This window comes from Physeter macrocephalus, chromosome 14, assembly GCF_002837175.3.
Source record: "Physeter macrocephalus isolate SW-GA chromosome 14, ASM283717v5, whole genome shotgun sequence".
Taxonomy (NCBI): Eukaryota; Metazoa; Chordata; class Mammalia; order Artiodactyla; family Physeteridae; genus Physeter; species Physeter macrocephalus.
Window position 1 is genome coordinate 81,876,648 of NC_041227.1, and position 23,775 is coordinate 81,900,422.

The 23,775-nt window shown below is 55.7% G+C and overlaps 2 protein-coding genes across 9 annotated transcripts in view; one reads left to right on the top strand and one right to left on the bottom strand.

Annotated features, from left to right (window-relative positions):
* Nucleotides 1–142: 142 nt before the first annotated feature.
* Nucleotides 143–13,232, bottom strand: ATPAF2 (ATP synthase mitochondrial F1 complex assembly factor 2). 7 transcript variants are annotated; one of them, XM_055090522.1, is made up of 10 exons: nt 13,145–13,232; nt 7,515–7,559; nt 7,128–7,273; nt 6,039–6,136; nt 5,650–5,829; nt 4,915–4,995; nt 3,282–3,394; nt 2,823–2,938; nt 993–1,126; nt 143–369 (listed from the first exon to the last, which is right to left on the bottom strand). In XM_055090522.1, exons 3-9 carry the CDS (start codon nt 7,134–7,136, stop codon nt 995–997), a joined length of 729 nt encoding a protein of 242 aa, XP_054946497.1. In that variant the 5' UTR covers nt 7,137–7,273; nt 7,515–7,559; nt 13,145–13,232; the 3' UTR covers nt 143–369; nt 993–994. The 7 variants fall into 7 exon arrangements, with proteins under 7 accessions (XP_054946497.1, XP_054946500.1, XP_054946498.1 ...); XM_055090525.1 differs by having other exon boundaries at nt 13,157–13,204; XM_055090523.1 differs by lacking the exon at nt 13,145–13,232 and adding an exon at nt 11,906–11,996.
* GID4 (GID complex subunit 4 homolog) overlaps nt 13,186–23,775 on the top strand; it is a 16,955-nt gene continuing 6,365 nt past the window's right edge. Inside the window, exons 1-3 of one of the 2 annotated variants that reach the window (XM_024127797.3) lie at nt 13,186–13,845; nt 17,895–17,954; nt 21,896–22,003. In XM_024127797.3, the coding sequence (XP_023983565.1) occupies nt 13,201–13,845; nt 17,895–17,954; nt 21,896–22,003 (813 nt within the window). In that variant the 5' untranslated portion in view covers nt 13,186–13,200. The remainder of the gene's footprint in view (nt 13,846–17,894; nt 17,955–21,895; nt 22,004–23,775) is intronic. The other variant, XM_028499966.2, reaches the window with a different exon arrangement.

Below are 23,775 nucleotides of genomic sequence, written 5' to 3' on the forward strand. Positions count from 1 at the left end.
GCAGTCCGGAGCCCTGTGAGTGGCCCTGTCAGGAGGACCTTGGGATCCCTGAGCAGGTCATGTGCACATCAGGTGGCCTTGCCCAGGCTTTTATCCCAGAAACAACAAACACTGTTTACTTTCTATTTTTTAAATATATATTTTAAAATTTATATTTATTTTTGGCCGCGTTGGGTCTTCGTTGCTGTGCGCGGGCTTCCTCTCGTTGCAGCGAACAGGGGCTACTCTTTGTTGCGGTGCGTGGGCTTCTCATTGCCGTGGCTTCTCTTGCTGCGGAGCATGGGCTCTAGGCGCGAGGGCTCAGTAGTTGTGGCACGCGGGCTCAGTAGTTGTGGGATCTTCCCGGACCAGGGCTCGAACCCGCGTCTCCTGCGTTGGCAGGCGGATTCGTAACCATTGCGCCACCAGGGAAACCCTATTTTCTATTTTTTATTTTTTTGTGGTATGCGGGGCTCCCTCTGTTGTGGCCTCTCCCGTTGCGGGGCACAGGCTCCGGACGCGCAGGCTCAGCGGCCATGGCTCACGGGCCCAGCCGCTCCGCGGCATGTGGGATCCTCCCAGACCGGGGCGCGAACCCGATTCCCCTGCATCGGCAGGCGGACGCGCAACCACTGCGCCACCAGGGAAGCCCCCTATTTTCTATTTTTAAGAGTAAATCATTTTTGCTAAAACAGTAGGAACAAACAAACAGAAACAGATGGCTCGGACCAAGGGAGACTCATTTTTAAAAGACTGTTTGATTAAACACCGGAAAACAAAAGCCTTGGGGCTAAGGGCCACTTAGAGCTCCCTGGTAGGAGGGTCCGGCCCAGCAGTACGTGCCCTGTGGGTAGGCAGGGTGGCCTCGGGGACCCAGAGGTGACCGGAGCAATGAGTGGGGGCTCCATGCGCTTCGAGGCAAAGAATCGTTCAATATAATCACTCGTACCCACGCCCCCTGCCTCGGCCCAAGCTGGCCTCCACCAGCCGCGTGGCTTGGGGCCCGGCCTCACCCCTACAGCAGCTTGTGCTTGACGGCCGAGCTCTCGGAGCAGAGGTGCACGAAGAGGGCGCCAGCGGCCGTACGCGCCTGCAGGTCCCGCAGCTCGTAGTCGTGGGCCCACTCGACGCTGCCCCACTTCTGGATCTGAGGGGAGGACGGGACAGGCCACTGGGTGACCGGCCAGAGCCACGACGTCCCACAGCCGAGGAGAGTAGGCTCTGATCCCGCCCGAACACGGGAGACACGCGGGGGGAGCGAGAGGTGAGAAGCGCGGGGTGGGGGCGGGCAGACCAGGCACCGTGCTCGTGGGCACGGCCACACGTGCATCTCCCCCAGGGGCCTGACCTTCCCCCGGGGAGGCTGGCGTGAGGCAGTCTGCAAAGTGTCACCCTCCGCGAGCTGCCTCACTGGGCAGGGCTGCAAGTGCCCCGGTGGGGGGTGGGGGGTGAATAAACCAGCCAGGGCCACACGGTCGCTGCAGCCGGGCTCCTGGGGGAGGCCGGGACAGCAGAGGCCGGCATGTCTGCACCGGACAGGGCTGCAGACTCTCTCTCCAGGAGGAGCCTTGGCCTGGGCATGGCTGTCAGTGCGACTCCAGCCCACCCTGCGGGCCCCTCCTTGGCCAGGGACCCAGAGGCGTGGGCCCCCCACCCAGGAACTCGAGATCTACCTGCATTTCAGGTGGCCCAGAACATCTGAAGGGCGTTTTATACTCTCAGAGAACCGTTTTGCAGTGGGTGGAATGTGAGGTTCAGGGAATGATGGCCCTGCTCGGACCCTGCAGCCAAAAGCAGAGCCCGGACTGGAAACCAGGTTTCCTGGCTGCCGCCTGTAGGCCCAGATCGCCCTCCTTCCATCCAACCCTTTCTCACACCAGAGAGTAGCCGGCCTCTCACAACACAGAAGCAGTTTTATCCCCTGGCATTTTCCTGAGCGGATGACTAGACGAACTTGGGAAATGCTGTCATTACAAAAAGGTTTTCATCATGCTAGGAGCCAATTTGTAACAGCAATTAACCTTCTGAGGCTGGAGAAGTGACAAGGGCACTGCAGAGAACACTATCATTCTGAGAGAAAAAACGCAAACGGCAGTGCTGCAAAGCCTTATTAATTCTGAGCCCCCTAAACCAAAGGTGCACAAGCAGCAGCCCCGAGGACCCGCTGTGCACACGTCCAGGTGTGCAGGCTCAGCCTCCAGAAGCACCCACGCGGCCCCTGCTCATCTCGAGGGGCTGAGCCTGCAGTTGTGCCCGAACCGTCCTGAACCTCCACCCGCAGAGGGGGGCTCCAAGACCCGCCTCGGGCATCATCTCAGGGGGGGCGCCCGCGCCTCGGATTCCTCCTGTGCAAGATGGGAAACGAGCCCTCGCCCGACACGGTGCTGAGGAGAGGCGGCGAGGCGGTGAGGGAGGGCTGAGCAGCACCGCCGTGGTTTGCTACCGTTGTGACGTGACCACACCTCCTCGGGCCTTAGCATCCGGGCTCCGCGTGTACACGGCGGGGCGCCCTTCGGGGAGTCTGCCTCGGGCCCTAGCATCCGGGCTCCGCGTGTACACGGCGGGGCGCCCTTCGGGGAGTCTGCCTCGGGCCCTAGCATCCGGGCTCCGCGTGTACACGGCGGGGCGCCCTTCGGGGAGTCTGCCTCGGGCCCTAGCATCCGGGCTCCGCGTGTACACGGCGGGGCGCCCTTCGGGGAGTCTGCCTCGGGCCCTAGCATCCGGGCTCCGCGTGTACACGGCGGGGCGCCCTTCGGGGAGTCTGCCTCGGGCCCTAGCATCCGGGCTCCGCGTGTACACGGCGAGGTGCCCTTCGGGGAGTCTGCCTCGGGGCCGCGCCTCACCTGGAACGCCTCCTCCAGGCGCGACAGCAGCACGGCCTGCTCCACCGTCAGGTGCAAGTCGATCAGGCCCAAGGTCAGCACCAGGGACTTGAGCTGGCTCACCACGAACTCAATCCCTGCAGGGACACAGCCAGGTCAGGACCCGGGGCCCCCATCCCACACAGGGCAGTCGCAGGCGGGGGACAAAGCCTTGGCCACACTTCTCAAGGAGCGCTCTGCTCTCCCTCGGGGCTCCCTGCTCTGGCCCTGCCCGGGGCGGGCCCCAGCCCATCAGAGCGAGCGCTCCACCCCGTGACCCGAGCCAGGTCAGGGAGACTTGAATGGAGACTCCCGAAGAGGGGAGAGCCACGTCCCCCAGGGAGGGTGTGAACCTGCTGGCCCGTGGACCAGGGGACAGGTTAGCGTGACAGCCCTCTACCCCCAGCCCGTCCTCCCTGGCCGACAGGAGGCACCACGTACCTTGTAGGGCCCACATGTTGTAGGAGGCCAGGTGGCTGACCAGCACCTCCCGAGTCCGGGCTGGGATGCTGGGCCCCATGATGCTGGTGGAGGAGCCGATCTTCACGCCGTATCTAAAAGGAAGAGGCTGCATGTCTGTCTATCCTGCTGTGCAGCCCAGCTTCTGCCCAGAAGCAGAGCCCCAGCCTGCTGAGCACACATGTGCCCCTTCAGGGGCCAGCTGGGAATACTGACAGCACCTGCCACTGCAGTCAGTGGCCTCCTGACCTAGTAACCGTCTGTCACCAAGAGCAGAGAGCAAGAAACAGTGCTAGATGGAGGCACAGTTGGCAAGTCAGGAAGCAGGGGGTCACTTATAGCTCCTGAAATTCGAATTCACTGGCCTGAACGTCCATCAGAACCACGGGCTACCTGCGTTTCAAACCTTGGCAGAAAAGTTTTCACGTATAAGCCATAAAAGACTTCTTTTAAATATTATTTTCTTTACAATAGTTGTGTATGTCCTGTATCAGGCAATCATTTTTTCATGCATTTATTAAGCCTCTACCATACACAAGGCACTGTTTTTGGTCTGGGACACGAGCTAGCTTTAAGAATGATACATTTTCAAGAACAATCTTTACATAAAATGCAAGAAAAAACAATGGAATAAAAGCAATTTTTGTCATTTCCTTTCATATATCACTGATTTTTCCCATTGGTTTAGAAACAGTCTTTCTGAAATTTCCAATAGTACAAAATGGAACACAGGAAGTGGCCACAGTTTCCTGTAATCTACTACGGGTGAGAAATTTCAACTACCACAAAAAGCTGACAATTTTGTACCATAGCAAAGGCCTGCAGGCACCAAACTATTGTTCCATTTCACTGGACTCCAAAATGGCATCGCATCTTTGCGGTCCTCACGTGGCATCTAGTCGTTCGGTTTTATCTGATCCTTCAGCACGCTGGCTACGCCTCTTACCACAAAACCCAAGGATGCCGACACATCGTGGGCGCTCAGGAAATGCGTACAGATAAAAAACGCTATGCCAAAACCACTCCGTGTACGCACACTTACAAAATACTGTGGTCAAGGGAGCACAGGGTCAGAGGCCTTTGCGAATCCCCTGGGAATGAAATGAAACTGAATCAACTGTGCCACATCAATGGTCTGTTCAATTCTGCACAAGAGTCTTCCTGCTGAGGAAGAGCACTGGGCACCATCAATCCCTGGAAACCTCCCACCCACAGGTTCACCTGTCCACACTCTTCTCCATGTCTCCGGATCACACGCGCTGCTTTGTGATTGTGTATACGACTGTACAGCAGCCGTGACAACGAGCAGGATGGCATCTGCCAATGTGAGCATTCACTGTGTGCCAAGCAGGGTGCATCACTTCGCGCACACCTCCCGACACCCTGGGAGGTAGGGATTATGAGTCCCACTCACAGACAAGGAAGCTCAGAGAGATCAAGTCACTAGCCCAAGGTCACACAGCCAATGGGGGCAGAAGCACTGAACAGCATTTTCCCCCAAGGTGGCCCTGTCCTGAGTCCCCTGGGCGCTCTGAACTCAGAACGCTGACCAGCTCAGGGCCTCGGCTGTCCAGCATGGCCTGGAGCCTGGCCTGCCCAGCGCCGAGCGGCTCACCTCCTCTCGGCCCAGCCTATGACCGGGTCCCACTCGTTCCTCTGCAGCTCCACCAGTGTCTCTGGTTCTTCCACCCTGTAGCTAATTCAGTGCAAAAGCACCTCCATTAATAAAAAAGTACAGTTCTCTCATCCAGCGACAGACACAGATACACAGAACGCCAACAGCAGAAGACCTCTCCACCCCCTACCCCCCCCCCAAGCCCTTCCCCTAAAGCAGTGGTTCTCAAAGGGTGGCCCAGGGTTCACCCTGGACCTTGCTGGAAACGCACATCCTCAGGCCCTTCCCTCTGGGGGTGGAGACCAGCAAGCTGCAGCTTCACAAGCCCTCCAGGGGTTCTGCGTAAGCTTGACTTAGAGACCCACTGTCCCGAACATCCCCAGTTATCGACAGGTCACTGCCTGCAGTGCTGCCCTGGTGCTGCTCTCAACACTAACACTGTCCCCAGACCCACACCCCCTTGGTCCCAGGATGCTGTGCCAGAAGCTCAGTCACTCGTCCTGCCTGCCAGCCCCTCCCAAGAGGCTGTTCCCTAGAACCAAACGGTCCCTAACGCAAACGGCGCAGCCTTCCCAACAGCAGTGCCAGCGGCCTCTGCAGGGGCACCGCTGTCCCCTCGCCCCAGTGCCGATTTCACGTGCCACCCTGGAGGTACCCGGGCGCCGGAGCATTCGGGCGGCAGACATGGGGCTGCTCGGTTGTTCCTTCCACTTCCTGTCAACACCCCCGACCCACCCGCTGAAGAACCCGGGTGCGGGGAGGATGCAGACGAGGAGGCCAGCCGCTGGATGCCAAGGTCGGGCCATCCGTGACCCAGCGGACAAGTGATGAGCAGGCGGCCTACGGGAGAACGTGCGGTGGCCGGACGCGACCCCCTGGGTCCTGGAGCCTGAGAGAGCTGCAGAGGCCACCAGCCTGCCCCGCCCCAGGCCAGGGGACAGCTGCTGGCTGTGGGAGAGGGCCGGCCCGACCCTGGCGCAGCCCGCGCCCTCCCGCCCGGGGTCTGCAGAGCAGCTGAGTGCTGAGGAGGTAAGGGCCTGCCCTCTCCTCCACCGAGAAGGCTCCGGGCAAACAGCCCGAGGGACTCGCTCAGGCCCCGGGGAGGCTGCCCACACATCCATTACCAGACGGTGTCAGTGTCCAGAAACTTTGTGGCTGCCCTGATGAGCTGGTCCTTGTCTCGTTGGGTCGGGTTGTCTAGAGACGTGTTGCACAGTGTGGTCTGGATCAAAGGCAGAGAGAGAGCCCGTCAGCGCGGCCAGTCCCGAGGACACTGCCCAGGCCCCAGGAACAATGACCTCCCCCAAGGTCTCAGTCTATGTACTACCAGGCTCTGCGGTGTTTAATTCAATCCTCAGCACAACCCTTTCCAGGAGGTACTGTTATTGTAACCATTTCAGAGACGTGGGAACCCAGGCCCAGGGAGATCAGGCCCAGCGAAGGTAGCCCGGAGGCATTCCTGGATCTGGCTGAGCAGCTCACCCGCCAGCTCCCCGACGCCCCCGAAAGCAGCGGGCAAGCCAGCCAACCCAGGGGCAGGACGGTCTTTCCAGCTCTGGCTTGTGGCCCACAGGCTGCTGAGCCACCCGAAGGCTCCGTCTGCAGCCCGCGTCCCCTGTCCCCTGGACAGTCCAGGGGAGCTGGCACACGGGCGGAGAGGCCGAGAAGCCCGCGTGAGGCCTGGGTCCACGTGCCGGGAAGCACAGGCTCTCGACGCATCGTCCCGTCCCGTCCTGACCACCATCCGCTTTTCAGGGTGGGGACCGTGCCCAAGGGGCGGCAAGTTGCCCAAGGTGACCGAGTGGGCCCCTCCCCCGGCTGCTCCTCTAGGGCCTCAGGGAGGCCAGCTTCTCGGGGAGGGTCCGCACCGCCACCAACCCTGCTGGGTGCCAACTGAGCTGAGGCCAGGCTGGCTACGTCCTGCTGGGGAGATGGACAGCAGGCGTGACCAGCACGTCCGTGACCGGCACGTGACCCAGACCGTCACAGACCCTCAGAGCTGACAAAACAAAGGAGTGGCTGCCCCAGAGGGAAATAAGAGAGCTGGCGGCCAGGGAAGGACTGTGTCCGAGACCCAGGGAGGAACCAGGCCTGGGGGTGGGGTGGGTGCCCACAGCCCCCGGGGCCTTATCCAAGTCGGGACAGGCTCCCCCATTCTGCCCGGTGCCCCACGAAGCCCGTGGCAGCCTCGGGCACGGGCTGGGACCTATCACCAGGTGCATGGTGTACGTCTTGATGGTGTCCTGCTGGCAGTCCCACTCAGTGGCCACGGCGACGGCCAGGGCCTCGCTGGGGACGGTGAAGAGCTTGGCCTGGGGAGTCCTCAGCTTCCTGTGGTCCAGATTGATCTCAAAGCCGCCTTGAAGGATCAGAGGAAAACTTCTCAGGGGTTAATAAGCAGAATTGAGTGACCACCCCTATATTTAGTTACTTGACTCGGTGCAAAGACGCCCCGAGTCCCTTCTGGAGGGTGGGTGGCTTACAGAAACACACCCGATGAGAGCGCCAAGGCCAAGCTCACCGAGGAGCCGGCTGGAGGTGAAAAGTGTTTCCGCCCATTCACAGAAACAAAAGAGGCAGTGAAAACTTCAGACACTCACCTTCCCCCTGCGTGATGCTGACATTCTGATAGAACCTCTTCCTTTCTGTTGGAAAGATTTTTCAAAAGCGCAGTTTAAAATGCTGTGGAGACAGCTCAGGAGGAGCCTGTACCATCACTGCTGATGGTGACTGACCACCCTGACTTCCACACAGAACCAAGGGTCTCCCCACTCATGGATCAGTGGCTTCTGAGCAACAGGCTGGGGGCAGCAGCCCCGCCGACACGAGACTGGAGGCCCCTGCGTCTGCCTGGAGGCCTCGGTCGGGGTGCCCAGACAATGTCCAGCATGTTCTCCAGCGCCTGGCTGGGCAGCAAGTCCAAAGCCAGACCAGGCAGGAAGTGGGGGGTGGGGGGATCTGAAGGCTGACTCATCCCTGGGGGAGGGAACCACCCTGCCGGTACGGCAGAGCATTCTACCACACGCCCCACACGGCCATGGGAGATGGGCCCGAGAGACCTGGGGGCCCAAGAAAGGACGGGGCAGAGACTGACAGCACAGGCTGGACCTCCCAAAGCTGCCGGGAGGGGGTGTGTGTGTGTCTGTGTGTGTAGCTCCCAGCAGAAGCAACAGCTTACAGCACGGTCAGGAGAGCAGGCTTTGGAACTAGAAAGGTGGTGAGCGGGCCTGCAGCACCCGGCCGACAAGGAGGGTGGGGGAGCCAAGTTGGGGGCTCGCACAGGCAGCGAGACCAGGATCTGGAAAGTTCACTTGGCGGGGTCCATGGTCCCCGACAATATCAGAAGATGGAGGTTTTCTCCCTGGACGCTCCAAGGCCTTGGGTCTCACAAGATAAGGCATGAGACTAGGAGCCTGTGAAGCACCCATATCCTCAGTGACCGAGGGCGAGCTGCCAGCGATGGAGACCCCATCCTTACAGGCAGGAGACAGGCTAGCCTTGTAGGATCACACAGAACAGGTTTATTTTGAGTATGAATCACTCCCTTTACAGAACGTCTGTTTCTGTGGCAAAACCACACTTGGTGCCTTGTAAGTGACAATTTTAAGGACTATGTAGATGCAAAGAAATGAGTATGTGAAAAGGCATTGAATTTTAAAAGCTGGCCACAAGAAACCAGGCTACATAAGCGGAGAACATTAACAAGCTGCTCCTGTGAAGAGGGCTGAACTAGAAATTAATGTCCACTGGATCCCTTTCTCTTGCGAGGCTGCTTCAATACGTATTAAGAAACAGGCGATTTTCTGTCTCACTTCCCCGGACACTCCTCCTCCTGTCCCAGGCTTCACAGACCAGTGAGTGACTCTTCTACCAGCCTCAATTTCCGGGCTGGCCTTTGTTTTGCAAAGACTCAAAGCCCCAGAACTGCAACCACCACGGTGCACCAGGAACAGAGGACGTGCCTTCCCAGAGCTGCCTCAGCACCTTTCTCTTTCTAAACAGTGCCACCTGGCGGGCCTTAAGCCTTAAAGCTAGATCCTGACTCCGGGGTCCCTCTACCCATAATCCTGGGGCGGCTGTGATGGAGCGTTTTCAGGTATCAGAATTCTTCGGGCCAGCTATATAAAGAACTCTTGCAATTCAATAATAAAAAGACAAATAACCCAACTAAGAAACGGTCAAAAGATGTGAATAGACATTTCTCCAAAGAAAACGTACAAGTGTCCAAAAAGCACACGAAAAGATGTTTGACATCTTTCATCATCAGGGAAATGCAAAGCAAAGCCCCGAGACACCACTTCACACCCACTGGGATGGCTATGACCAAAAAGACAGATGTTGGGAAGGAGGTTGAGAAATTGGGACCTTCATACATTGCTGGTGGAAATGCCACCTTGGGAAGCAGGGTGGCAGTTCCTCAGAAAGTCAGGTACCATTTGATCCAGCAATTCTGCTCTTAGATACCTGCCTGTGAGATATGAAAACATATGCCCACACAAAAACCTGTACTCAAGTGTTTACACAGGCATTCAGAACAGCCAAAAGATGGAAACCACCCAAATGTTCACCAATGGATGGCTGCATAAATAAGACATGGTGTGTCCCTACAATGGAATATTATCAGCTGTGAAAAAGAATGGAGTATTGACACATGCTACCCCTGGGATAAACCTTGAAAACATGCTGAATGAAAAAAAGCCAGTCAAAAAAAACCACATTCCATTTATATGAAATATACAAACTAGGGAAATCTACAGATACAGAGAATAAGGTAGTAGTTGTCTAGGCCTGGAGGGATTGAGGGGTACACGGAGAGTGGTAGCTAAAGGGTACAGGGATTCTTTGGAGTGGTAAGAACGTTCTAGAATCAATGGCTGCACAATCCCTTTGAGTATACTAAAAACCACTGAATCGTACATTTTAAGTGAGTGAACTGTAAGTGCATCGTATCTCAATAAAGCTGTTAAAAAATTCTTCAGGCCAAATGTATCTACCACATAAATTAATATAAATGGGTAAAATGACTAAACACATCCTTTTTTCCAAATTGCTCTAGCATCCAGAGCAGGGGTTGGCAAACTTCTGCTAAGAGCCAAATAAAGTATTTTAGGCTTTGCAGGCCATCCAGTCTCTGGTGCAACCAGCCAACTCTGCACTGTGGTGAAAGCAGCCCTAGATACGTGTCAGTGAATGAGCAGGGCTGGGTTCCAATAAACCTTTATTAACAAAAACAGGTGGCAGGCCGGCCTCCTTATCTACAGCATCTGCCTCAACCCAGCACAAGCAGCCTCTGAAGACGGGGCAGAGACTGAGAAGCTAAACCACTTGTGCAGGCGACAGACAACTTGTAAACAGAGGAGACCCCCAGCCTCGCCTTCACCGGTGTCGTCCTCAGCTGGACAGGCAGCCTCTCCGAACACCTTCCCCTCTAAGCGGCTGACGGCTCCAACGGCTGGTACGGGGCTGGACGCCACACAGCCCGGTGACCCTCTCCTAACCCGCCCTCGCCTTCCGACAACCTTCAATGGCACAGCCGTCCCTAAGGAGCCAAGTTCAATCTACTCGCCTCTCCAAGCCTTCACGGAGAAGCCACCACTTGGGTTTAACCTCCCACTCCTCCAAAGACGCACAGACGCTCAGACCGGAAGAGCAGAGTGCTCAGGTCAGTGCGAGACGCTCCGTGCCGCCGCTCGGCACTCTTTCACCCACTCTTATCTTCCTCCACGTTTGACTACCTACCACGAGCCGAAGCTAGCAAGTCTGCAGTAGAAAGGAACGGGGGCAGGTCAGTGCCACCATGATGGCAAGTGGCACCCACCGACGGGATGAACCCTCTGATGGAGGAAACTTAAGGGAATTCCCAAACGTGTCCGCTTCGCTCGTGTGCTGCCTCCCTGGGGTGCTGTAAAGGAAAAACAACGCTCCCGTTTTCCTTTACACACTCACACAGATACTATGCTCCAAATGTGGAGCGGGGGGCAGTTAGGGTTAGGGATCCCTACCGATCGGATACCACTGATAAACTCTGAGACACCAGCTGAGGGTCCTACAATTGACTCAATTCTGACACTACCCACCTGGAGACAGCGCTGGATCCCATAGATTAAGGACTCAGTCCTACAAGAGTAATGTCCTGCAAGATTAGCTTGCTAGAGCAGCTGACAGAACTTAGGAGAACAGTTTACTTACTAGAGTACCAGTTTACTACAAAAGGATACAACTAGGGGACAGGCAAATGGAGGAGATGCGTGGGGCGAGGTATGGAGGAGATGCGTGGGGCGAGGTATGGAGGAAAGGGTGCCGAGTTTCCACGCTCTCTCTGGGCACCTTCCCTGCATCTCCATGTGTTCCCCAAACTCGAAGCTCTCCAAACCCCGTAGTTCAGGGGTTTTATGGAGGCTTCGTTACACAGGCACGAATGAGTAAATCACAAGTAATTACTGATCAACCTCCATGCAATCTCCAGTCGCTCTCCCTTTCCCATAGGTCGGGGTGGGGTGGGGCTGAAACTTCCAACCCTCTAATCAAGTGTGTTTGGTTCCCCTGGCAATCAGCCGCCATCCTTAGGGGCTTTCCCTAAGGAAAAAGTCACCTTGTTAACGTACACGCAGGTGTGGTTGAAAGGGGCTTGTTATGAGTAATAAGACCCTCCTTTCACCTTTATCACTCTGGAGCTCTTTTAGGACAGAAGACAGACTCTTTTAACAAAAGATTCTCCCATAGCTCTCATTACTTAGTAAGCTACAAGGGTTTTAGGAGACGTATGCCAGTACAAGAAAGACCAAATGTGTACATTTCTTATCATAACTCACACGGTCACAGATGCCCTTCCTTCTTCCCCTTTACTGGCTCTTCATGGATCACCTCCAGGCCCTTCACCTGGGCCCTGACAGGTGAGATCTCTGCTCCCTGCTACATCCATGCCTCCCCCCCATTTGTATAAAATTATGGAACAGAGGGCGCTCAGAGACAACCTAGCCCTTCAACTCACAGAGGAAAATGATGTCCAAACGAAGCAGTCACGTGCCTAAGATCACACAGCTCCTGGTTCAGCAGCATCAGACCCCAAGTATGAGCTCCTGCCACGACGCCAAGCTGCCTGTGGAGCTCTAGATTTCCTAAAGCAGGCAGTGTCACAGCGAGCTCCCTCACCCGCTGCCACCTCTGGATGTGTTCCAGCCACGCGCGTTCCACCCTTCCTGCTCCTCTACACCGAGCTCCTTCTCGTCTGTCAAGACTCAGCTTAAATGTCCTTTCACCCAAGACCCTTTCTAGACCCTCAAAACCCCCAAGGTGGGAATAGGTGCTTCTTTGTACTTCCCTCACACAGGATATAGACTATTGTTTAACCAGGCTGTTATAACCTTCTGCACTCGACACTGAACATCACCTAGGTAGAGGCTACGTCTCTCCTGAAGACAACGGTGCCTCCCGCCCTCAGCACATCAATACTGAGTGACTGGAAGGAGAGCTCTACTATCTTCACTCAAAGGAGTCACTCCCACTCTTACCCCTAAAACCTCTCCCCAGAAGCAACGAAAGAGCCATTACCTTCTCCTAAGCCTCATCTGAGTCGGAAGGAGAGGAAGAAGGCACGGGGTGTTAACTCCTTAACAGATGGCAGGGGTCGTGGGAGGGCAGCAGGAGGAAGGGTCAGGACAGCTGCGGACACAGCGGCCGGGATGGAAGACTGAAAGCCCGGGCTCCAGGTCCCTTCGGTGCCGGGTCGCGGGGACACAGAAAGCAGCCCGGCAGACCGGCCTTTACCCCGCAAACCTCTCAGAGTTTGCTCTGCTCCCTTGGGGAAATCCCAATCCAGAACCCGAATTTCCCCGCCTGAAAACAAGGATGACTTCTGCTTTCCTAATGGAAGAGAGAAAAGCCACACATGCTAAAGAAAACGACGCGCGTGCGCCCTGCGGTAGTCCCTGCCCTTGCCGAGGCTTCCCTTCCGACCTGTGACCCTGTACGGCCAACTCCTCAGCCTGCTCCGCCCTGGCCTCCCTCACCTGCCGGGGGCACGTAGGCCCGGGTGTGGGCCGGGGGTTTTGGCCCCAGCCCCTCGGAGGCGCTGAGACCACCCCGGGGGCAGGTCAGGAGATGGCGACCCCCGCCCCGCAGCCGGAGGCAGCTCCTCCACATGGCGCGGGGGCCTGGGAGGACGACCGCGCGAAACCTGAGAGCGGGAGGGACCGCACGCTGCGCGCTCGGGCCACACGAAGCTTCTCACCGGCGACCGGACCTTCTCACCGGCCGCCGGCGTCCTCAGCCTTTCTGGGCGCCGCCATGTTGCGCACGACACTCGCGGCGCGCCGTCGTCGCGCGCCTCAGCGCACGCCGCAGCCAATCAGCATCACAAACGCCCAGGCCCCGCCCCCGAGCCGCGCCTCGGGAAGAAGACTACAAGTCCCAGAGGGCCTAGGTGCCCGCCACGTGCTGTCTCCGCTCGCCAATGGGCAGAAGCGCCGCGTTAGCCTGCTCCCGCCCCCCGGCGCGCCGGAGCCAATCGGAAGGGGTGTGTGTGCGAGCGCAGGCGGGGAGGGGGCTCGCTTAGCACCCGGAGGCCCTGCTCGCAGGTCCCGGGGTCCCGGTGGCGGCCGGAGCGCTCGGTCCGCAGGCGGCCGGCGGGTGGACCCCTCCCGCCCCACGCGCGCGCCGGCCTTACCCCCGGCCACCCTCCTCGGCTCCCGCGCGGCGGCGGTTCCTCCCCCTCCCCCAGCCCTGGCTCCGGGGGACCCCGCGATGCCGGTCCGCACCGAGTGTCCCCCGCCGGCCGGTGCCTCGGCTGCCTCCGCCGCCTCGCTCATCCCGCCGCCGCCCATCAACACGCAGCAGCCCGGCGTGGCCACCAGCCTGCTCTACAGCGGCTCTAAGTTCCGCGGCCACCAGAAGAGCAAGGGTAACTCGTACGACGTGGAGGTGGTGCTGCAGGTGAGCCGTCTGCCGGGCCTCTCGCGGCGCCCACTGGCCGGGCCGCGCCGCCGCCCCCTCGAGCCCGCGGTCGCGGACGGGCCTCCTGCCCGGGCCTGCCGGGAGACCTCCGGCGCACCCCAACTCTGCAGGCCAGAGCCGGGGACCGGCGGCCTCAGACCCGGCCCTGCCTCCCCGTGGTCTGTCGCCCCAGGACCAGCCCTCCTTCTAGCCCTTCTCGGACCCCGAAGAGCTCTCCAGTGGTTCTCCCTGACTCGGGATCCTCTCAGGCCTGAGACGTGCCTGCTGCCCCTTACGTTTTCCTCGGTCCCAGGAAGCCCAGGCCCTGGGCCCCGCCTCCTTCTCCTGGGGTTTTCTCCTTGGGGGACTTCCTCAGCTCCCTCCCTCCATTAGCCCCTGAGCTTGAGAGCCCCCAGCCCACCCTGATTCCTGCCCCACCCCCCAGGCCGGGCCCTCATCCTGGGTGGGCTTCTCATAGTCTGTTAAGAAGCTGGACTCCTAGCCCCCCAACCCCTAGTCTCTTCCTGGCCCAGGCTTCTCGTACTCCCTACCCCTGCCCTCTGGCCCCTTCCAGGCTACTCTCGGTCTCCCTGGCCTGTCTGCCCAGATCTCCCTGTTCTACACCTCTGTTCTCCTCCTTCCTGGCTCCAGGGGACCCTCTTTCGTTTTCTTAACTTGGTCGACACGGCCAGGGCTTCCTCCCAGTCTCTGATACCCATGTACTGGGAAATGTAACTCAGCCGCTTTATTTCTCATACGGTATTTCCTTCCCGTGGCCACCCACCTCCCCCCATTTGACCTGGATTTCTGAGAACCTGCTGCCAACCCCTAATGGTTTTGGAACTGCAGCTTCACCTGTCCCGGCCCTTTCCTGCACCTCACCCCTCTCATGCAAATGGGGGCACACTTGACATTTCTTCCCAGACCAAGGAGATTGGCAGTGGTTGATACTCCCTTTTCTCTCCCTCTTAGAAAACTGTTCCTCTTCTCTAGCTGCCCAGACCTGCATCAGGACCCACCTCCTCCTCCCTTTGCCCCTTTGTCCTTAGTCTGATACCTCACCTCCTAGGTTGTTCCCAAAAGCCCCCCCAAACATCTGTCCTCTTGAAAGGCTTTCCAGAAGCTTTGAGGTCTTGTGTGAGGACAGAACGTAGGAAGTGTCTTTTCCTTATGCTTGCCCTTTGCCCTTTAATAATTATAAATCTTAAACAGCCTCTTTTCTGAGCAAGTAGTTCTCCCACCCAGAAAACAGTTGTGGATGCGTTTTCTTTCCACTAACTGCAGAGCATTCATCAGCCTCTTTTTTCTTACTGCTTTGTGGGAATAGATAATTTCTTTTGATTGGGAGAACTCCATTTCCGTGTTGTATCTTTGGTTTATAAACTTAAATATCTATCACGAGTCACGATATTTATTGTAATTGAAAAAAATAGGAGTTCCCTGGCGGTCCAGTGGTTAGGATTCGGTGCTTTCACTGTTGTGGCCCAGGTTCAGTCCCTGGTCAGGGAACTGAGATCCGGCAAGATGCAAGGTGCGGCCAAAAAAAAAAAAAAAAGTACCATGGCTGAGTTATTTCAGTCTTCATAATGAGATGCTTAATGTGGTAATCCCCCTTCTCTTTTGCTTCAAATGTGAGAGTTTAGTAGGAAGTTACAGGCTTTTTTACTTTTTGCAGCTGATCATAAAATTCTAGAAGTGAGATCCCTGGTGAGGATCATGTTTGCAATGATCTTGAATTTGTGCCCCTTGTTGAGTTTGATGGTTTAGGATGGGGTCAGGGACAAGTGGCAGGGTAGCCAAGTGTCAAAAGAGAAGTTTGCCTTGGTTACTGCAGCAGCTCCCGTCCCTTTCCTTAGCGTGTTGTTTCTGAATTCCTGTCAGGTGCCAACTTCCTTGTGAACCGCTGGGAGCGGGGATTGAGTTGGTGCACGACTGGTAGGTCCCAGGGCGGCCCGAGTGGAGACCTGGCCGGTGGCTGGAGGCCCCTTGGAGTGGGCGGTCTGATGGTGGGGGCAGCGGTCTCACCCAGGAATGCTGCCCTGTATCCGGACTGGTGAGCGGCTTGTCCGTCGTGGAGACAGTCAGTGGCGTGTGAATAGCTCCATCATCTGGTTTTTCAGCCAGGACTGGGTTCTTGGGCTCAGCCTTCTTAGAACACTTACGCTTTTTGTAACTTCGTTTATTTCCTGTTTTCTTTCTGTTTTTCGTAACAGCTTTACTGAGATACGATGCACCTATTAACACAATTCGCACGTTTAAGGTGTACAATTCAGTAGTTTTTTAGTGTAGTCACAAAGTTGTGTAACCGTCACTGCAATCTACTTTTAGAACGTTTTCATCATCCCCAAAAGAACCCTTAGCTTAGCTGTCACACCCCTCCAACCCTAGGCAACCCCTATTTTATTTTCGCCTAAGATTTGCTTATTCTGGACTTTTCATGTAAATGGAGTCATACAATAATGTGACCTTTCGTGTCTAGCTTCTTCCATTGAGCACAGTGTTTCAAGGTTCCCACATCATAGCACGTGTCAGTGCTTCCTGACTTTTTATTGTTGCCTAATAGTCCCCTGTGTGGATCTACAGCATTTTGTTTATCCATTGATCCGTCCACGGGTATTTGGACTTTTTCCACTCTGGGGCTGTTACGAACACACTGTTGTGAGCATTCACGTACAAGTTCTGACGTGGACATACGTCTTCCTTTCTCCTGATGTCTCCCTACCGGTGGAATTCTGGGTCGTATGGTAATTACTTGTTTAACATTTGAGGAACTGCCAGACTGATCTCCAAAGTGGCTGCATCATTTTGCATTCCCACCAGCAGCGTCTGAGGCTCCAATTTCTCCATATCCTCGTCAACGCTTGTTATTGTCCGTCTCTTTGGTTGCAGCCATCCTAGTGGGTGTGAGGTGGTATCTGAGTGTGGTTTTGATTTGAACTTCCGGGATGACTAACAATGTTGAGCCTCTTTTCAGGTGCTTCTGGAGTGCCTTTTTTTTTGGAAATTCCAGTTTATAGAGTTCCTCAAACGTTTGTAAGATTCTGACCGCTCTTTTTGTTGTTATTGTTTTGTTACTGTGATTGCTGTCTTTCTCCTCTGCCATCCAAGAAACTAAGAGTGAAGTGAAGGCCAGGTCACTGTGGAAGGAATATTAAAAAGAGCAGCTGTTGGACACAGCTGTGCTGCAAGACCTTCTTGCTGAGCATTTGCCTTGTTATCTTTCCCGTTGAGATGCCGGCCCGTTGTTCGGTTGAAGCTCTCTGCGCTATGGTGGGTTTGAGTTCATCAAGATCAATTTGGGCAGAAAGGGAGAGACACGTGCTTGGATGGAGGCCAGAATGAAATGGTGATTCTTGAGCAGGTGATAATCCATGCAAAATGTTAGCCAATTTACAGTGCAGTTTTTAATCTTATTAGCAAGTATCCTTGCCACCTGATACCCTTTCTGGCAGCTGTGAAACCCCAAACTATATTGAAATTCAGTGAGAATTGCATCCTTGAAACTTAAGGCCTTGGGTTAGAGCTGTGTGTCCTTTAACACAACTTCTTTACTGACCCCTGTGAGTTCGGATCAGCTGCTCGATGCTGTGCGATGCCCAGGTCCGCAGGTGAGGACGTTTGCAGGGCTGTGGTGGTTGTCAGGTGGAAACCGTCGTCCCCAACACCGGACGGTGGGACCTCCCCAGCTTCGTTGAAGCCCGCTTGCTTTGGTGCTGACCTCGTCTGGCTGGCTGAGTTCACTGCAGCTTTTAAGCACTGCCTTGGTGTTTGGTTGACTCATGGTGTATTGGAAGTAGTTGGGTCCCCAGATCTGATAAATGCCACAAAATGTTCCTAGTTTCTTAAATGAGGCCTCACTCAATGTTGAACACTCAGCGTGCCACGGGACCTGTGAGCCCGGGGCTGCACCGGGCGAGCCGGCCTCCAGGCTCCCTCGCCCCCCACCCGCCTGCCGCCCTGGCCTCGAAGGGGCCTCCGCCTGCCAGACGTGCTCCTGCCGTCTCCTGCTGGACCCTCCATTGGTAACGATGCTGTGTGTGTCTTTTCAGCACGTGGACACGGGGAACTCGTACCTCTGTGGGTATCTGAAGATCAAAGGCCTTACTGAGGTAAGCGCCCCTCCCACGGGCAGGAGCCGGAGGGGGCCTCAGTCCTGAAGGGCCAGCAACCTCGACTCCTCAGGCCTGATTCAGGAGCCCCGTTTCTAAGTGTGGTTCTTTCAGGGGGAGCGTAGAGCAGGCAGTCTGGACGTGTCCTGTTGGAAAGCACACAGACTCACAGACCGTTGACGTTTATAAACAGGTCACCATGTGCCCAGCGCTACTGATTTTACTTTAATCCTTTTTGAGGAGAACAAACATAGTAAGAACATAGCTGCCGCCGTCGTGGTCAGTTTCAGCCTCTGGGCGAGCAGTATTCCTCCGAGGACTGAGGTCTTCACAGTTCGAAAACGTAGGTGTTTTCCTGTCTTTGAGCCGCCTTAAACCTCAGAACTCCTGGGAATATGGGAGGCCAGAGAGAGCGTGCGTCCTTTTCCCGCTGGCGAGGGGGCAGCAGGAGGGCCTGGCGCCGCCTGGCCGAGGGCCGGGGGCCACGGTGTTTGGCGGCGCCGCGCGGAGCGGCTGGCGGGCATCCTCGCGCCGCCTCTTCTGGCCCCACGACCGTCACCTCTGTCCCTTCCAGCTTCCTCCTCTGCGAGGTGAGAGCTCCAGGTGCCGGCTCTGTCTCCCGGGAACACGCAGGGTCAGTGAACGGGAGGCTCCGAGGGACCCGACGAGGCCGCTGCTCCTCGGTCTGGAAACACTTGTTTCCGTCGCCCCCGTTCCTCCTGTTCTCCTACTTCCCCACCGGGAGTCTGAGAATCTCCTGCATGATTGTTGTTGAGACAAAAAGTTATCTCCTCCCTCCTCTAGAAAACACATCCAATCAAGTAGGGGTAGAAAATGACAGCAGAAGGAAGGGTTCTCACCCGTGGGTTTGTGCCAGTAGAAGACACACAGGAAACAGAATATGCTCAGCTCTTAGGTGGCCAAACATTTGTTGAGTGCAGAACGTAGACATTTAACTTCATAAGGAAACCAGCAAAATCTGTAACGTGGGATGTGCACACCGATTCCAAATGGTCACAGGAAGCTTTGTGGAAATGGTTAAGTAGGATTAAAAATCCACAAACCGTGTACGGAAATGCTGTGGACGTCCCGCCGGGAGCAGGTGGCACTAATGAAGGGAAGCACCCGCAAGCCACCTACAGCCAGGATCCCCGGAGGGGACGGGGTGCTGGCTTGGCCCTTCCCTGGGCCCGGCCCTTCCCGCCTGAAGCCGCCTTTTACTAGAGGAGGGCTGTGTTTCCTGAAGCCCTTCATCCTGCCCGAGCGTCAGGAGTCTGTGAATTCATCTTTTTTAATAACTTTTTTTAGTCCCTTTACTGGGATATAATTCACATAGCATACATTCACCCATTTACAATGTGCAATCGAGGACCTCCCTGGCGGTCCAGTGGTTAGGGCTCCGCGCTTCCACTGCAGGGGGCACGGGTTCCATCCCTGGTCGGGGAGCTAAGATCCCGCAACATGCGGCCAAAAAAAAAAAAGTGTACAGTCTGTGGGCTTTCAGTATAGTCACAGCATTGTACAACTGTCTAACAGTTTAAGTTACAAATTTAGTGCATGGTCACTGTGGATAATTGGTAAAATGCAGAAAAGGGTGACGATTCTTTGAATGGTTTTACACCTGTTATAAAACACAGTTAACCATTTTTGTTTGCTTCTCCATTTATAGTTGTTGAAAAAGCAAGTCTGTGATTTACTGTAACGTAACTGAACGGTTTGGGTCATAGGCATGGTCTTCCTCGTCTGTACGGAAATGGGGAAAATTCACTGTTACGTTGGAGATAGATTGCCTCTTATCTGCCTTACATTCACAAATGAGTACAGTTTTTGAAGTTCGTGTGCCTTGTGGAAGTTAAATCCCAGAATTGTGAGAATGGGTGTCAAATAACATTTTTCTTTGCAGTCCCGAGCCAGCCACCCGCAGGGAGAGGGGCGTCCCTGGGGAGGCCCGGCGGAGGCGGCTGGCGCCCGGCCTGGGAGCCCGGCCTGGGGGTGTCATGGTCAGGCCTGCCACGCACTCTCCAGACAGTTTCGGACGCTCCCGAGGCTGAACCAGGGAGCTGGTCACACTATCCAGAGCCACAGGTGCTCGTTTACTGCTGGTTTCAGAAGTTCTTGCTGACTTACTGGCCAGTCAAACGTTGACCGCCCACCGCACCCCCACCCCGCCCCAGAAGGCAGGTCTTCACGGAAAGCTGGAGCCGCCTCCAGGCAGGTGAGCCTGGAGTCAGTGAGGGGAGTGGGACCCGGCGCAGGGAGCCCACCCGCGGCGGGTGCTGGCCACGCCCCCCCTTTGTGACCACCCCCCGCCCCCCGCCCCCAGCTGTAGTCAGGGCTTGAATGTCCTCGCCTGCCCTGTGAGAGGCTTTGTCTTTTTGGTTCCTTCTTGCACGTGACTGTCATTCATTAGGTGTTTATTTTATTTAATTTTGGAAGTTTGTGGGTACCTTGTGGTCACCCTGGTAGAGTGCCTGAAACGTTTTAGAGAGAAGTCGGCGTAGAATCACTTGTTAGGAAAACTGGTGACTTGAACATAAATATGTTCTCTGTGTTATAATAGGAGGACTTGATCGTTTATCCTTCTATTTTAGAAGTCTTGATAAAACTCAGGAAGTCAATATACTGTCTGTAGCTTTTTATTTAACATCTCAAGTCCGCTGTCAGCTTACACAGAACTTTTTCCCCTTAGCAGCCCTTCCTGAAACGGATGAGTATGGTTTGGTTTATACCTTTAAAAATCAGGTTTCCACTTAAGAACTTACCTCCTCTTTAATCTCTTCACTCTGTATCTATAAATATCTGTTTGAGGAACCCAGCACCAGTGTTGGGGTGAGGGCTGTGGTTTCAAGGGGGTGGTGGCAAATCTGTAGTGTTTCGAGCTCAGTGCTACGAGGACAGGCTGCCTGGGTGTGTGCAGTAAAGCAGCCACGGCCTTTCTGGAAGCTCTGGTCCATGTGGCAGGCGAGCCCGGAGAAGTGGCAAAGCCATGGGAACAGATTTATTTTAAACAGGTAGTTAAGTTTGATGCCGATTGAGAGGGGCTTACGTGGGGTGAGAAGAAGACGGTGGGACCTCTCTGGTCCCAGGATTTTAGGGCGGAGACCCTTGCTCTGCCAGGCGGCGGGTCATCACCGCACCCTCGGGAGGCGCCCGGGCGGGTGGGTGGTGCCGAGGGGCCGCCTGGCAGGTGGGTTGGCTGGTTTCTAGAAATGCAGAGAAACGGTACGCTTTTTACAACGTTGACTTGTTCTTCCATTAATGTTTTCAAAATCTTTGGTGCATCCTTACTATCAGGAACAAGTAGCAAGGTTGATCTGGAGTATTCCAAGCACCCAATCAGGATGACGCCTTATTTGTTTTTCCAGCGGTTGTGACTTCCCAGGGCAGGCGTGATTTACCAATGTTTCCCATCGTATAAGCTGTCTTAGCTCATGCGATAGAATTATACGAATGCCTAATACGTGAAGGTATTCTACCAACCTCTCCCTGCCCCCCAAACCTGAAGAGCTGGCGTAAAAGGGACAGGCTGAGCCAGTTTGAGAAGCAGTGGCCGGGCCGTGGCACGAGGGAGATGGAACTTGATTTTGGAGCCTCTCTGGGTATTCGCCTTGGAAAGTAAAACCTATCAAGTTACCATCTGCTTTGTGTTCAGAAATAACCTGTCCAAATATCTTTTCTGAGCCATCAACACATAACAAGTGCGCCAAAGAAGGGTTCTCTGCTTCTGGCAAAGGCCCCGGAATCCAGCAGACCCCCTCCCCCCAGGCCCTTCACTCAGGCCCCCTCCACGGCCCTGGGTGTCGCTGCTCTGGGGGGTTGCTCAGCAGTGTGGTCATTTCTGCAAAGTTTTGGGGAGAAATTACAGCAAGGTTGGTTTTTCCTTTGTGAAAGGTTCCAACTCCTGTTTGACATCGTGTTTGACGTTTGGGTTCTTACCGTAGGAGTATCCAACCCTCACGACCTTCTTTGAAGGAGAAATAATCAGCAAAAAGCACCCTTTCTTAACCCGAAAGTGGGACGCGGATGAGGATGTTGACCGGAAGCACTGGGTGAGTGTCCCTCTGCTCTGCGCCCCCGGGGGCTTGTGGCACCGTCCCTCTCCAGCCACTGTGCCTTTCTCACCCCCTCTGCTCTGGGGAAGCCTGCAAACCGTCCCTGGCGGCCTCTGCCTTTAGGGGGGGCCTGGGGCGGAGGCGCGTCCCCCTCCCGGGCAGGACCTCAGGGCCGCTCCGCCCCTGGGAGTGCCCGCACCTGTCAAGCGTGGGCGTGTGCTCGCCGCCGTGAGCTCCTCCTCCAGCCTCTTCGCCAGGGCCACGCGAGTCTTGCGTCGTTAAAAACCCATTTCTCAGCCGGTCGTTAGAGCCTTTTGGCTTCGCTGGCTGTGGCGAGGGTGAACTTTGGTTTCACACCGAGGAAGTCCAGTGCGCTCACCCCCAAACCACCCGGGATGAGGGGTCAGTAGTGAAGATTCCAGAGCAGCTCACTGTCCCTGCCACCACTCCTGGCTGTGTACGTGCCCTCCTGCTTCCAGGCCCACGGTCTCCTGGGGGCCCTTCTGCAGACACCCGGAGTCAGCGTCCTTGTAGGTGAGCTGCTTTCTCATACTTGAGTTAGGAAGGAAACATCTGTCAAATGCTGAGTTTCGATGGAATTTAAACTTGAGCTTTAAAATTTTAAATACCTGTTTTGGCTCTTGTAGCAAGCAGACACTGAGGTAGACGGCCACCTGTGTTTCTAATAGAGTACGAGCGGGCGCCGAGCGTCTGGAAGTGGGGGAGCCTGGAAGGTGCCGCTGTCGGGGAGCGGCCCTGGGAGCCGTCAGGCCCCGCCCCGGCTGGCTCTCCCCGCCCGGCACCCACCTCTGCTGCACAGCCCAGCGAGCACACGGCCTGTCTTCCTTGCAACTTTGTTTTCCATTTCAAATTGGTCCTGCAAAAAGCAAGGTCTTTGAGGCCCAATGAACACTCAGCTTGAGGCTGGTTGGCTGCAGGTAAAGAACCTGGAGAGCAGCTCGAACTTCCTGTTGCCTTTCGTTAGAGCTGGAGACACCCGGACTCCGGCCTTCCTAGGCTGGGTTGAACTATTTTGAGTGAAAGAGGGACCGGGAAGGCCAGCCTGGGCCCCGGTCTGCTGGGCGTGCGAGGTCGGGCCTGTGGACGGTTTCCCTCCAGGAGCGCTGGCTGCCTTCGCGGGACTCAGGGTTTCCCGATGCCCTCTCCCCACGTGGGATTCCCAGACTCCCACGTGGGCCCCAGGGGCTCTGAGTGCCCCTCTGTCTGTCGGGGAGCCACGATGTCTACTGCACACTGGGGTCAGGACACTGTAGTTCACCCTCGAGTTTTCCTGAATGAGATTTGAAGTGGGTGTTACGATAAAGTGATAAAAGATAATGGTCAAAAAAAAAAAAAAACAAAAACAAAAAAAAAAAAGGGCTTCCCTGGTGGCGCAGTGGTTGAGAGTCCGCCTGCCGTTGCAGGGAATGCGGGTTCGTGCCCCGGTCCGGGAGGATCCCACATGCTGCGGAGCGGCTGGGCCCGTGAGCCGTGGCCGCTGAGTCTGTGCGTCCGGAGCCTGTGCTCTGCAACGGGAGAGGCCACGGCAGTGAGAGGCCCGTGTACCACAAACACACACACAAAAAAAAAAAAAAAAAAAAAAGATAATGGTGATTATCATTATCGCGATCAAGTAAAGATTCCTCACACATAATCTACTTAGAATACAAATATCTGTGTGACAGTTTCTATGACTTAATACCTCTCTGTCTTAACTTTTTATTCAGGAGGTTTTTTTATACAATTAATACATACTTATTTTTAAATAT

Bases quoted from the DNA above. Each gene is read 5' to 3' on its own strand.
- ATPAF2 (XM_028499967.2), bottom strand. From the start codon at position 13,056: ATGTGGAGGAGCTGCCTCCGGCTGCGGGGCGGGGGTCGCCATCTCCTG. The intron at 7,274-7,514 runs GTGAGTGTCTGA...TGATCCTTCAAG, and splicing joins CAGCATCACGCAGGGGGAAG to GCGGCTTTGAGATCAATCTG. The intron at 6,137-7,127 runs GTGATAGGTCCC...CCTTTGATCCAG, and splicing joins AGACGTACACCATGCACCTG to ACCACACTGTGCAACACGTC.